The sequence below is a fragment of the Podarcis muralis genome, chromosome Z (genome assembly GCF_964188315.1).
Source record: "Podarcis muralis chromosome Z, rPodMur119.hap1.1, whole genome shotgun sequence".
Lineage (NCBI taxonomy): Eukaryota > Metazoa > Chordata > Lepidosauria > Squamata > Lacertidae > Podarcis > Podarcis muralis.
Genome location: NC_135673.1, coordinates 48,608,923 through 48,623,459, shown reverse-complemented (window position 1 = coordinate 48,623,459; position 14,537 = coordinate 48,608,923). Strand labels below are relative to the sequence as shown.

At 45.1% G+C, this 14,537-nt stretch overlaps 1 protein-coding gene across 9 annotated transcripts in view; it reads left to right on the top strand.

Moving 5' to 3' along the window:
* Positions 1–14,537, top strand: part of MBNL3 (muscleblind like splicing regulator 3) — a 121,399-nt gene that overhangs the window by 96,068 nt on the left and 10,794 nt on the right. For 5 of the 9 annotated variants that reach the window (XM_028714232.2, XM_028714230.2, XM_028714234.2 and 2 more), the window contains 4 exons: positions 5,526–5,676; positions 8,532–8,567; positions 12,264–12,358; positions 14,399–14,472. In XM_028714232.2, coding sequence (XP_028570065.1) covers positions 5,526–5,676; positions 8,532–8,567; positions 12,264–12,358; positions 14,399–14,455 — 339 coding nt within the window. In that variant the 3' untranslated portion in view covers positions 14,456–14,472. The remainder of the gene's footprint in view (positions 1–5,525; positions 5,677–8,531; positions 8,568–12,263; positions 12,359–14,398; positions 14,473–14,537) is intronic. The other 4 variants (XM_028714233.2, XM_028714231.2, XR_013391312.1 and 1 more) reach the window with 2 other exon arrangements.

Below are 14,537 nucleotides of genomic sequence, written 5' to 3'. Positions count from 1 at the left end.
CCGCATTTTTATAGCACGGAACACAGAAGGTTCTGTTTCACACCTTTGGTCTGAAATGTCTCAGGGGAAGCCTTCAAGGAGTTTCAGTGGCAGGGAGCCGAGGGCCCAGCCAAGGCCCACACTTCGGTGGGCACATTGCCATCCTAATTGCTGCTCACATGCCAATGCACAGACACAACTCGGAATGCTTGGGAGTTCTCTGGCTTGCTTGGCATGATTTGGTGGCAGCTTTGAGCAGCAAACCTTCATTAGGAATTGTTTGTGTCCAAACCTAGCCTTGCCGTTGACAAAAGACACAATTCAGACAGCAGAGAGGGGTCTGGTTCCTGGCTTTTGAATCTGATCAGTTTTGTATTATCAGCTCTGCTCTACAGTAGGCACTTTGGAATTTCAGAAGAAGCCCTTCCCAAGATGATACCGAACACCATTCATGGGGGTGGGTGGGTTTACCCAGGACTGAACCTGGGTCTAGGGCTGCCCCACTTCCAACCACAGTTTCATAGTCCCACTGCCAGGTTGCAAAACTGGTGGTGCAACTTCCATGGGGGGTGGAGACTTGTCAGAGTTCCCTTGCTCCTGTTGACTGGTGCCCACCAGCAGAATGACACATTTGGTTTGAGTGGGGAGAAGCCAGCTGCCATCCACTCAGAGTAACAAGCTTGGGAAAGTTACCTCTGAAAATGCAAATGCCCCAGATGCAAAACAGGGGAGGCAGTTTCTCCCCTAAATTCTGCTCTGAACTTGGGCTGAATGTCTAATCATTCAAAAGCTCATCCCAGCCTCCCCTGGGTCACCTTCTGCATGCGGAGTGTGCATCCTGCTGCTGAGCTTTTGATTTCCCCCTTTTCCCACAGCTATGAACCACAGAACCCAGTCAGGGGAATGACTGTACTTTCTAGCAGGCTAGCAGGTCCCTTCTGCTATTGCATTCTTTTCATGCTGCCAGAGTCTTCTGCAGGAAACCTATTCAGAGCAAAATCGGAGTCAAAGTGCACATTTCGTTCTGTGTCTAGCCTGGCAGCTCCCTGGTTAAGTCTGCTGACCTCTTTTAGAACAAAGGCAGCTAGAGACTTTAGTATGTGCTGCTGCCTTTGACTAGATAACCTGCTAGATATATGTATTTAGGTAAAAAAGGTAAAGGTACCCCTGCCCGTACGGGCCAGTCTTGCCAGACTCTGGGGTTGTGCGCCCATCTCACTCAAGAGGCCGGGGGCCAGCGCTGTCCGGAGACACTTCCGGGTCATGTGGCCAGCGTGACATCGCTGCTCTGGCGAGCCAGAGCCGCACATGGAAACGCCGTTTACCTTCCCGCTAGTAAGCGGTCCCTATTTATCTACTTGCACCCGGGGGTGCTTTCGAACTGCTAGGTTGGCAGGCGCTGGGACCGAGCAGCAGGAGCGCACCCCGCCGCGGGGATTCGAACCGCCGACCTTTTGATCGGCAAGCCCTAGGCGCTGAGGCTTTTACCCACAGTGCCACCCGCGTCCCTTCATATATGTATTTAGAAGTGGATTAATGGATTAAAAAGGCAGCCCTGATTCATGGGTTTTGTGAATGTTAAAATTGCCTTTAATGTAAATATGCTTAAATCTGGCAAACGTAGATGTTTTCCCCCTGCACCCAATTTTCTCCCTCTATTGGAGGGGAAGCTGAACCTAAGGTTACGTTTCTTACAATATTTCAAAGAATCAGGGAGCTGGAAGGGATCGTGAGGGTCATCTAGTCCAACACTGTAGTGCAGGAATCTTTCGCCCACTATGGGATTCAAACCCATAACCCTGAGATTAAGAGGCTTAAACTCTGAGGCTTGGATTTTATAGGGCCTGGGGGCTGGGATTGATCCTTTTGTGTCAGTTGATTGACTGCTCTGGGGCTGGTAACACAGCCTAGGTGACGCCCTCAAGCTTCAGAGCTCTGCCTGCCAGTCTTGCAGCATGAATTGCACTAGTGGTTCAAGAATTAAAGTGCTGCTTGGAGCTTGGCTGCTGAAGGCCCTGTTTTCAGATGCACACACGCAAGCCCGTGCAAAACCTGGTGTAAAAGTGCTCCAGTCACATGGCCAAATTCATTCTCCAGGCCTCCACTTATCTCCATGCTACACCTTCACTATGACAGTGGGGATTGCAATATAGTAAATCAATGAGGCTGTGGTTTTTCATGGGGTCGGATGCTTATTTAAGAACCCAATAAACCAGCCCATGCTTGCCTAACCCAAACTGGGCCAGTGCTGTACTGAGAGCTGTGGGACAGAGCATAAGGTCCCTCTGATGTGCAGTCTCCATGGTCTTTCAAAACTGAAGTGAAACCTGTTTCTGAAACTGTCAAGTTTGCCATTTGCACTCCTGCATTTCCATTCATGATATATTCTAGACTGTTATTCCCCCTTTTGTTTTGCACTCGGTGCCTAGACCTAAAGGTACCAGTGTGGGGGGCGGGGGGGGGGGTAAGGGCAGAGTCAGCCCACCAATGAGGCAGGGTGAAGCACTTAAGCCTCAGGCAACAGAAGTGCAAGAGGTGGTGTTCCACTTGCCCTACCACTTCCACCACCGAAACAGGATGTGCTACCCTGGGAGGAGGAGAGTCCACATTTGGAATTCTCTGCATAGTTGCCTCATTCTGAAAAGGATATTGTAGCATAGAAAAAAGTTCGAGAATGGCCATGCAAAATGACCAAAGGGATAGAGTGACACCCACACCCTGAAGAAAGCTTGCAGTGTTCAGGACTTTTTAGTTCAGAGAAAACGGTGAGTGAGAGGCATGAAAGAAGGTACTAATATTATGTGTGGCAAGGAGAAAGTTTGTCTCCCTTTCTCATAAGACTGGAACTGGTGGACGTCCAATGAAGCCAAATGATGGAAGATTCAGGACAGATAAAAGAAATTTCTTCTTTGTGCAGAGCATAGTTAAAGTGTGGCACTTGCTTCCACAGGAGGCAGTGAAAGCCACCAGCCTGGATGGCTTTAAAAGAGGATTAGGCACATTTGCAGAGGAGGATACAATTATCAATGGCTACCAGCCACAATAGCCATGATCAATAGCCAGAGACAGTACTGCATCTGAATGCCAGTTGCTGGAAACCACTGGAGGGCAAAGTGCTCTTGTGCTCAGACCCTGCTGGTTGGCCACTGTGAGAACAGGATGCGGGACTAGATGGGCCATTGTCCTCATCCAGCAGGCTCTTCTTATAGTCTTCCCTTATGTCTGTGTTTGCCCGCCCTTTTCATCCAAAGGGCATTCATAGCTTGCCTGTAAAATATAGACAGACCAACAAGGGAAAGGAAATTCTAGGTACCTGTACCTGATGCTACAGGTTCTCATAGTGTTTTTGTTCTGAGCCTTTCCAAATCAGGAATGCACAGTGTGGTTCTGTTGCAGTGATGTTGGATGGCATTGGACCCCCTACTCCCATAATCCCAACCCAACATTGTCAATAGTCAAGGCATCATGGGAGCTTGTGGTCAAGTAACATTTGGAGGATCATGAGTTCCACATCACCAGGCAACTCAGAGAGTGATGGGTACATGGACTCTCATGCCATCTCTGGAAACCATGTACCCTACTTAGAAAGAGAGCCCCCCCCCCTCAAGAATTTGGCTCAGTATTTTTCCCACAAGCCCAGAAGACTGCAGGGGATTTAATTGAAATCTTGAGTGAGGTTGGGTGAGTAAGGAGTTAACTGTGTAAAAGTAGTTAATGGTTAAGAAAAGTTGGCACTTCCTTAAACCTTTCCCCTATGTCTCCCCATTGTTGAGACATGTTCTTTGGGGATGAGCAACAGGCAGAGCAATATACCACACAGCAGTTTGAAAGCATTCCCCCCCCCCCGCCCTTTCGCCCTGCAACCTTTGAATCTGATGGTGAAACAGGTTTGACTGACTTGGAAGCACCTTGATGTGGCAGGTCTAAAAGAGACAATTTGCTTGTAAGAAAGAGGTGGCCTGTTAACAGAGGGGTGGGGACAAAACAATTTGCCTTTGGGTGAAATTAATCATATCTCATGGTCCACTGAAATTACACACAAACGCACGTATACATGACAACAACAGAAAACCAAGGGATCCAGTTAGCAATAGGGTCTGGCAACCTCAATTCACAATGCTGTTGAACCAAGGAGTTTAAGTGGGATTAGGCCTGGTGTTTTGTACACACCCATTGGTGCAACAACTGCCCCACCCCACCAGCCTATCCCTCATTCTGCCCAATAAAAGTGGTAGGCGATTCTAGCAGTTGTGCTGCTTTGCCCTTGCAAACATTTCCTAGTTTCTCTGCAGTTCCAGAAGCCCTGTGCAGCTGAAATAAGAGTTTAATCTGTAATGTTTGTTTCCTTACTGAAAATTCAAGCCTAGCATTTCTCAAGAGCTCAGGGAAGGCAGCAATCTATTATGCATTTTGCATATGCAAAATTTGCTTAACATCATGAAAACAGCTAAACCCCCTACACACTCCAGCTTAGTGGCACTCCTCCCCAAATTCCTCCCTAAAATTTATCCAGACCAGAATTCTTTTTATCCTCTTATCCTCATGTTGAGGATATTTGAGTCCTTGTATGAATGGTGTTGTAGAAATAACAGTTGTGGGGTCACTTCAGAGCTATATCAGATGTGAAGTCACCTGACGGGTGGGAAATAATTTCCCTATATTCATGCCAGATAGGATGAGAAACAGTTTTCCCTATTCTTTTTGATCCGTGTATTCAAATGCACGCACAGTTAGCACATCATGTCAGGAACCCAAAATAGGCACAGGGAACAGGACTGATGCTTATACATGTAAACTTTAGCTAACCCTAGCACAGCTAGCGTTTCAGTTTACATGATGCTTATGCTAATCTTCTCTGTTGTTTTTTTAATAGCTGTTTTGCCTTCCTACCTTCCTGCCTTCCTTTCTTAGTTGGTAATTTTGTTTTGGGTTTTTTCCCCTATGCTTGTTGCCTGCAACTGCCTTCTGAGTCTTCCTCTGACCAAGATAAAATTATTCCTGATTTACTCCTACTCCAGATGTTCTTCCTTTGGGCACAGTCCTACTTTGGGTATAAACCAATTTCAAACTTGCTTAGCTGTCAGGCATACCCAGTGCCAAATTATTGGGGGTAGTGAAAGTTGCCGATAATTTCTTTTGTTGGTTCTTGACCTGAGCTGCAGCAGCAAAGCTTCTTCTGAAACCTGCTTTGAGTTTGAGATGTAGATGTGCCCTTCAGAGCACTCACTCCCCCCACTCTTTTGTTTTGTTTTTAATTCATTGGCACAATTTCACTTTCCCCATCTGCACTAACTGCATATTCTGTGAAGTTGTGGTGATGATGATGATGATGATGAAGTTGACGATTATCTCATTGGAGTCTGCTTGACCTATTCCCCCACCTTGGTTTTTTTGATCCAACACAGTTGCAGGTGATTTGCAGAGTGCACAGCATGTCTTGTTTGATCATTGCTTTGTCTAAAATTTGTTCTCTTCTCTTTTCCCTCCTTCCCCCAATTTCCCTTCTTTGACCCACCACATTTGGTTCCCTCCATTTCCTTCTGCAGGCGTTGCCACCTGGTGCTCTTCAACCTTTACCAAAGAGGCCAGCGCTTGAAAAAAACAATGGTGCCACCACAGTCTTTAACCCAAGTGTTTTCCATTACCAACAGGCCCTTGCAAACATGCAATTGCAACAGCCAACATTTATCCCTACAGGTAAGTCATCTGGGGCTCTTACCTCCCACTACCCTGCCCTAGCTTCCGTGGGAGGGAAAATGCTATGTTTAGAGGCACTTGTGAGACGCCTTCTCTCACGATTCCTGCACCCTGATCTGCCCTTGCTCTTGGAGGGTAGATGCAACTGCATGACTTCGCAAACGTGGCTTTTGCTGTTTGCTGAGCAGGTTGCCTTTCCCATAATGAGCTGTGCTGGCACAACTCCCTGCGCCCCGCCCCCGCCTCCCAATTGCACCAGCATAGGCTCCATTTTGCTGATCTGCACAGGTGTTGCATGGCGACAGGTGCATGAATCATGAGATTCCACTCAGGGGAGTTCAGATAGATGCTGAGTTCACAAGGAGGAGGAGGAGGAGGACGATGTGTTGTCACAAAGGGACATGGAACAGCTAGGGCTCCATCTCTCTCATGTTAGCTTGCTGAGGCAATAGAGAGTCTTTGGAGGCTGAGGATCCAGTGTGGCTCCCAGTGCTCAAGCAATGGGCCTTGTTTTGAAAGGATTGTTGTTGGAACTATCTCTTTGCACAACCTTTGGACTTAAAAAAAGGAAAAGAATTGCAGTTGCACCCAGGAGCTTCTAGCTTTTTAACAATGCCACTTCAATAACTATGATGCCTTATGATGCTAAGATGTGCTGATGTGCTTTTTATGAAGCCCATTCCTAAGAGTCTGGCAGAAGATATATTTACTAACCTTTTTTATTGGGGTGGGGGGTTGTCTTCCAATCCTGGTAGATGCTGTTTTTTTAAATATATATTTATCTCTTTTCAGTTCTGTCCCTTCACTGATTTAAAAGCTAGAGAACAATCACCTTCTATTTCCTTTTCAGGGCCTATAAAAACAAATGCCAAATTTCTGCCCCCACCCCATTATTTTCTTTGATTCTTCCTTCCTCTTTCTCCCTTCATGTTTCCACAAAATTAACCAAGAGCCAATACCTGGATTCTTGGGCAGTTACCAGTGTGTGCCTGCTTAGAAGTGTATCTTGGCCACAATCTGGGATTCCAAGACCTCAATCTTGGACCTGGATTTAAAAAGATAGAAGACCTCACAAACAGGATTTGAAGTATGAGCAACAGAAAGAATTAGAGCTGACTGTAATATTGTTGTTATATATGAGATAGAAGACAGGGTGCAGCAAAAGGGGAGAAAATAAGATAACAATGGAAAATGGGATGGGAAGTCAGAAAAACAGAAAACAAAATTATGTATTGAAGAGTACATGGATTTTTTTCTTTTTGCCTTGAAATTTAATAAAGAATATTTTAAAACTTTAACAAATTAAAAAGATAGAAGACAGTTGTTCTAAACAATTGCTGAAACAGCCCTGCTGCTCTCTTTCAGCCCTAAGGACTAACAGCTATAACCAAAGCATAAAGGAGTTCTGCTGGCTTTGGGTTCAGAAACGGCCATTCACAAAAGTGCAGGAGGAAAACCAAGTCCTGCTCGATTACAAACGTAGGGAGTTGCCATTTATTGAGTCCAGACCAGTGGCCTATCTAGGTCAGTATTGTCTGCACTGACTGGCAGCAGCTGTCCAGAATTTGAAGCAAGGACTCTTTTTCTGCCCTACTTAGAGATGCTGGAAATTGAATTTTGGACCTTCTACACCCCAAGTAGGTGCTCTGCCCACTGAAGCTACAAGGACAGATGAGCCTCCCATTACCAGTTTATGAGCTTATGCTGTGTTCTCTTTGACCACAAAACTATTAGGCTTGCCTGCTCATTTTCCCATAGGACAGGAGTGGGGAACCTTTTTCAGCCTGTGGGGGGGGGGCTGCGTAACCTGAGGGCACATGCCTATGGTGGGTGGGGCCAGAGGCAAAAGTGGGCAGGGCAATGAATGCACAATTTACCTCTACTGACACTATGCTTTCTGTGGGAAGCACTGCCCTTCACAAAGTCTTGTGTCAATGAGTCACACACACAAGCATGCCCTGGAAAGGAAGTGGGCCAAATTGGGATAGCTCAGTCGGTAGAGCATGAGGCTCTTAATCTCAGGGTTGTGGGTTCGAGCTCATGTTGGACAAAAGATTTCTGCATTGCAGGGGGTTGGACTAGATGTTCCTTCCAGCTTCACAATTCTGATCAGTTACAGTATGATCCATGATCTTACTGGTTTATTTATTTATTGAATTTCTATCCCACCCTTCTTTCTGAAGGAACCTAGAGTAGCAAATGCATCCACAGCTGTTATTATTGGCTGATGCTTTTTAAACTGTTTTAAAACAATTAAAACATTCTAAAAACAGCTAGAGTTTAAAAACAGTTTCAATTAAAACCATCCTAAAAACCATTACAACTAAAAACCTTATCTCATCCAGTGATCTCAGGGTTGCCAGGAACAGTATATTTCAGCCACCAAGTGCCTGGGTAAGAAGGACACTTTCAAATTCCTCCTGGAAGTCATTACTGAGAGAGACTGGCGCACCTTACCAGGGAGGGCATTGCGCTACCAGGAAACCACAACTGAAAAGGCCATGTCATGGGTAACTGCCAATTGGGCAGTCCCAGTGGCAGCACCAACAAGAAGGCCTGGAGAGGAGCTCTGGGTGTGCGAGTTTGAAACTCATCCAATCACAGCTGGCTGTCAAGAATCCCAGGATTGTTCACATTTGCCTTGATCTTGAAAAGGCTGAACTATAAGATCTGGTTCAGTCACGGTGAATCTTTAATTTTACATTTGTGTTGGCAGTAGATGCAGCAGTAGCAGCAATGGAGGATAATCTCCTTTTTCTTTTAGAAAGAGTTTTTGTATGTTAACACGTTAACTGCTTCACTAATGAAATGTCCCTTCTGTTCATCTCTCCACGCTTCACTGCATGGGTACGCAGGGTCTGTGCTGTGCATGACTCCCACAGCAAGCGTTGGTAGGTCTTTCTCCACAAACTTAAACTTTTGCTAAGCTGAATGAGGCCATTGTGATCCACTGTGTCGCTGGGGGGGGGGGTAGCGGGAAGCATGGTGTGATGCCATGCCATGTGTCATGATCTGCTGTTGTCTTAAAAGCTGAAATGGTCATATCCCTTTTCACGTCCATGCAGTGTGGCAAATTCAATGACTAATAAGTAGGGCAGAGTCAAAACCAGTGTCAAAAAACACCTCCCTCTTCCTTTTTGGCAGTGCCCACAAAAATGCCAGCCTAACCTTTTATGTTGCCCTCTTGCTGTCTCTCCCAATTGGCTGAATCCACCCTCAGTGACATCATCGCTTAGCCAAATTCGATTGGCGGCATGGCAGCATGATGTTGTCTGGTTTACCTGGTGATTCCTGATTGGCACCATCCTGTTTCTTGTGTGATCCATGGTTGGCTGGGAAGAAGTAGATTGTTGGGAGGATCCTGCCAAATGGTAGCAGGTAGGGGAAACAGTGGCAGTAGACAATAAATGGGGATATTCTCCTAGCTAGGAAGTTATTCAGAGAATATTTCTATTTCTCTGAAAGCCCCATTTTCAACCTAAAAATCTGAAATGGGAGACTGGCAAAACGCTTTAAATGAACCAACCTGAATAGGATTGAACAATTGAAAGCCTAATCAATCAACTAGACCATTTGACAAAGCCCCTTTTAATAAGCCAACTTGAATAGGGTCAATTCTTAGCCTCCATGCTGGTTCTGTGACAAAGGCAATAGTTTAACCTCTTCCTCCTCCACCTCCTCCTCCTCTGCGTTGTCTTTTGGGTCAAATGACACATCAGTGCCACGTTTCCTGGGATGAAAGGGGAGCCTGTTATCGGCTTGCAAATATTTCTTTTAAACACATGCAACTTTTAAAACTCTTCTTGACTATCATAGGAAGGGGAGAAAGGAGCCAGGTGAGGGGACAGGAGGATTGTGCTGATATGGCCTTTAAAAAGTAGATTATTGATCTCGCAACCAGCATTCCGTGATTAGTAAATCTGATGCTGCTTTTTTCTTTTAATGTTGTTGCTTTATGGAATGGCATTTTATGGGACTCAAAATGTTGCATTTAGTTTTCCACTCACACACCCCTTGCTTTAGCTGACATTTTGTACATCTCTTCTGCTGAGGAAGTGTTTAGCTATTAAGGTAGGATAGGAATGTTTAAAATAAGTAATGAATTGCATAAGAAGACTGTCGGTGAATGGTTGGGGATTCATGTGATTAAACGCTCCTCCTCACATACACAGGAGCATAAGGTTGTATTCAGTGTGTGCCCTGTTCGGAGTAGAGCCATTGAAATTACCAGTCATGCCTAATTTGGGTCCATTCATTTCAGTGGTTCTACTCCCAAGTAAAACTTAGTTGGGTACAAGCCATAGGAACCAACCTTGCCCTGAGTCACACCATTAGTCCATCTAGCTCAGTATTGTCTACACTGACTGGCAGCAGCTTTCTGAGATTTCAGGAAGGGATTCTCTCTGAGCACCACATGGAAATGGAACCTGGGACCTTCTATGTGCAAGGCAAGTGCTCTCCCATGGAGTTACAGCTCTTGTTCTTTCATCTATAGAGCTCAGTGATAGAACACCTGTTTTGCATGTAGAAGGTCCCAGGTTCCATCCCTGGCATCTTTGTGTAGGGCTGGGTATATTCCTGGTCAGACCCAGTCAGCACAGACAATGCTGAGCTGAATAGACTAATGGTCTGACTCTCCCTATAAGGCACCTTGATTCATATAGAGAAGGAACACCTCTGCAAGCAGTTTCTAGCCTGTGCCCTGACACACTACTTTTCTTAATAACAACAGTTTTACTATTTGTACCCCAGCCACTCTGGCTCGCTTCCAGCATAATAAAAGCACATCAAACATCAAAAACTTCCCAATACAGGGCTGCCTTCAGATGTCTTTGGAAAGTTGTATAGTTGTTTATCTTTTTGACAGCTGATGGGAGGCTGCTCCACAGGGAGGGTGCCACTGCAAAGAAGCCCCTCTGCCTGGTTCCCTTTAACTTCACTTCTTGCAGTGAGGGAATTACCGCAAGGCCCTCGGAGTCGGACCCTTAGTTTCTGGGCTGGACGATGGGGGTGGAGACGTTCCTTCATGTATACAGGGGCAGGGACTTGGAGGGGCCATGTGACGCCATTCCTTCTTCAGCTTAAAGTGATACATTCCAGACTCATGTTCAGGTCCTCCATGAGAAATGAGCAAGGGAGTTTAGAGCTTGCAATGTTTTAGGTCAGCAAGGTCCTATTTTATCCTACACACAACTTGCTTTAAATTTGAAGTACCTGCCCTATGTCCTCAGGGCAGGGCAGGTTAAAAAATAATAATGCCTACACTGAACCCTCTTTATTTGAAAGCCAGCCCAAGCATGCTGTGTTCTCCCCAGGCTCACCACCTGCAAAAAAGCAAACATGACTGCAAGAGAGACCAGATCTGATGGCCTTATCCTTGCAATTTCAAGCTTATAAACCCTGCAGGGGATTTTATCAGGATGCTTCTTTTCCTGTGTCTGACTGAAGCTGTGTACCCACCATACATTTAAAGCACATTCTCAGTCCTCCGAAAGTCCTGGGGGTTGTAGTTTGTTAAAGGGTAAACTACAGTTTCCAGGATTCTTCCTGGGAGGGAGCAGAGAATGTGCTTCAAAGGTGCTTTACGTATGTGTTGTGTCCACAGCCCAGAACAAACTCCTCACCAGTTGACTAATCGTACTCCTTTTCCAAAGTCCACATTCTCCAAAATCCCAGAGCCCTGTGGTCTATTTAAGGTCCTTAAAGTGGGTCACAGCCCCACCCCCCAGTGTTGCTTCTTTCTAGCTCCCATGTTATTTCTGCTTTTCTGGAGGTGTTAATAATGTCGCAGAAACAGTTCTCCCTTCACCCTTCCTCCACTCCTTTTGAAGGACTCAGGCAGGCAAAACGGGGTGAAATAGCACCCATGAGATCCTTGTCACAGAACTAGCAGCTCTGCCCAGTTGGCATCAAAGGAAAGGGGAGGATGATTATTGCACCTGGCAGCCATGACATGCAGAGGGATGGCGACTACAACATGTGCCTGAGTGGTAGCATCTTCTACAAGCACTTGCTCAGAAGCGAGCTTTGTAACTTTTCAGATTCACAAAAATGGGGGTGGGGGACAGCAACCTTTCAAAGCAGGGGAGGGCTATCATGGCACCCACAAGAGCAGCCTGGTGTGGCTCATTTCGGGTGCCCCTTCACCAGCCAAAGCCTCCAATATCGGGGGGGGGGGGTTCCTGTTTGGCAGTCTGCTCTCCTTCCACCCATCTTTGGAAACTTGCCACCCCCACCCAGAGTCTTATACATCATTGTTCTGCTTATAAATGTTTACTAAGTGTTGAGAATATTTTGGTTTTTTCCTTAATTACAATTGTAATTGGCTTTTCCCCTCCCTCTTTTTTTCTCTTTTTTGTTTTTATTTTTCAACCTCCCCCCCCCTTTTCCCTGTTGCCATATTTGCTTTGCACTGTGGTTGCATGCTGGGTCCCGCCCTCCCCTGATGTCTCCTCCCATGACGTCACCATGGCTTGTCACTGTGACCCCCGGCACGCATCCTCCCCGCCCTGCCACACGTCACCGTGGTTACACAAAATGCTCCGCCCTCCTGTTATGTTGCTTCCATGGCTTCCTACTGAAAAAAGTTCCCATGATGCACGGTGCTACGCCCACCACTGTTTCTGCAGCAACATCACCTGCCACCAGCGTTCCTTTCGCTGCAACTGCTACAGCCAATCAGGTTTGGCCCTTTCAAATAGCTTTGTTTTGCAATGTTCAGATATTGTGCAGGAGCCACACTCACATGGGGCAGAGTGCCTTTTTCGCAGTTAAGGGGGTTAGGAGTGGGGCTTGGCATCATCATCCTTGTTAACTGTTTGCCCAGCACCCACCTGCCGAGGCCATTCATGTGGAGTCACAACAGTTAACAGCTGTCTCTTTAAAGGTCTCTGGGGGGGAGGTGTTTGTGAGGGGTGGGGTGACCTTTTTCACATGACCACAGGTGCAAATGTAGAGACTTTTAACATGAGTAGCACCCCCATGATAAGGTGTTTTTTTTTTGTTTTTGTTTTTTTGGTTGCTCAGGCATTTTATTATGCAAAGTTGTTTCTTTTTAAATCTGATGGTTGTGTCTATATTTTGATAATTTTATGCAACCGACCCAATAGCTTGACCTCACCCCCAAAGATGCACTCCTCCATTGTCTCCCAACACAGAGAGATGCCAACTGTTTTTAAAGTCTGGTTTCATTTTTTAAAAATTTAAAATACATATTTTTTTTTACCATTTTAGGTAAACCGCTTAGAGATATTATTATTTTATTAAGCAGTATATAATTCTTGCTAAATGAATGGAATTAAACAAGCAGTTCTACAAAAATGCCCACATAGAGCATTCATCTTGTGAGGAGTGTTGTCAGTGGCATCTCTGTAGCAGACATGCCATTAGAAGTATTTACATTCCCCTCCCCCTTCTGTCATCTTCAGTTGTGGGTAAGGGGTCACCATCCCATGGAATATGAAGTTCTTGGGTGAATGGGTGATGTAGGTGTGGTTCTAGAAGTAGGAGATTGGTGGAGTGGGTGAGGAGGACCCTGTCACATTAAAGGTCAAGTCTGACAGGGAGAAGCACTTGAAGAACAGAAGCATTCCCTGCTTGATCATCTGAGCTGTGCTGGGAAATTGCATTGAGCTACAATGTGGGGTTTGTTTATTTTTAATCTTTGATAGATTCATTCATGTCTCTTCTGCTTTGTGTTCTGAAACAGAAGCATCACATCAAGGTTCTCTTCTTTGAAGTGTTTCTGCCCAGATAGAAAGCAGAAATAAAAAAGAACTATTAGTTTTTAAAAATAATAATAAATAATGGTTTTGAATGGGAAAAGATGGTCGCTTCTTCCACTCACCCATCCCAACCATTAATATATATTGGGTCAGCAGGAAGTTCCATCTTTCTTCTTCTAATATATATAATCTGATATAACTTTGGGGCATTTAGGTACAGCCATCTTTTTGCCGTATAAGGAAATGGAGAAAGAATTGCTCTCAAAACCATAAACGTTCCAGATGCTGCTTCAGAAATCCAGAATGCTTTGCATAAATTCATTTTTTAAAAAAGAGCTAGGGAAAGGTTTAGTGCAGATGCAGTCCTTGTATGCATGACAATAAAAACACTGGTTGTATACTCAATGCACTGCAAATGTCACATTTCGGATTTGCTGTAGCAAGTTCCCTCTTCGCCCCCTTTTTATGGAGCGCCAATAACCATACTGAGCCTCTAGCCACAAAATGACACAAGCACCCATCTTACAGTAGTGGAGGGACAATTTTAAGCATACTAATGCTTTAAAGATGTTATTTTACTCTTTTCTTATTCTGGTATATGGAGAGCATTCCTATGGATATGCAACATTAAAAAAAACAAGCAACCTTTTCGGTTTCGAACCCAATAGTGTGGGTTGTTCAACTCTCTAACTGCAGACATATACCCATGTCATAAAAGCAATATTCAGCAAGTCCACGGCCATGGCCTCTCAAAATTAAGCGATTGAGTGGATATATAGACATTGGCACCTTTTTTATACCTGCCAGAGAAGAAAATGATTTATCCATCATTTTATCCACTGAGTCACCCTAGACATTATCAGGGATTAGGGGTCGTGTTTATCAACTCTCCAAACCAATTGTACTTTTTCCTTTAAAATGACTGAGTAGTGAACAGACAGGGTGAGTATCAAGGAAATATTTTAACAGGAAATCTTCTTTTCCATTTTTCCTTGCAGATATCCCAGTTATCAGTAGATGAACTAAACAGCAGCATGTTTGTGTCACAAATGTAGAAGCAAACAACGGAAAAGTAAGTTCATCTGAACTTCTCCCTTCAGCCATGGCACACTGGGATCTCACACCAGAGTCATTCCT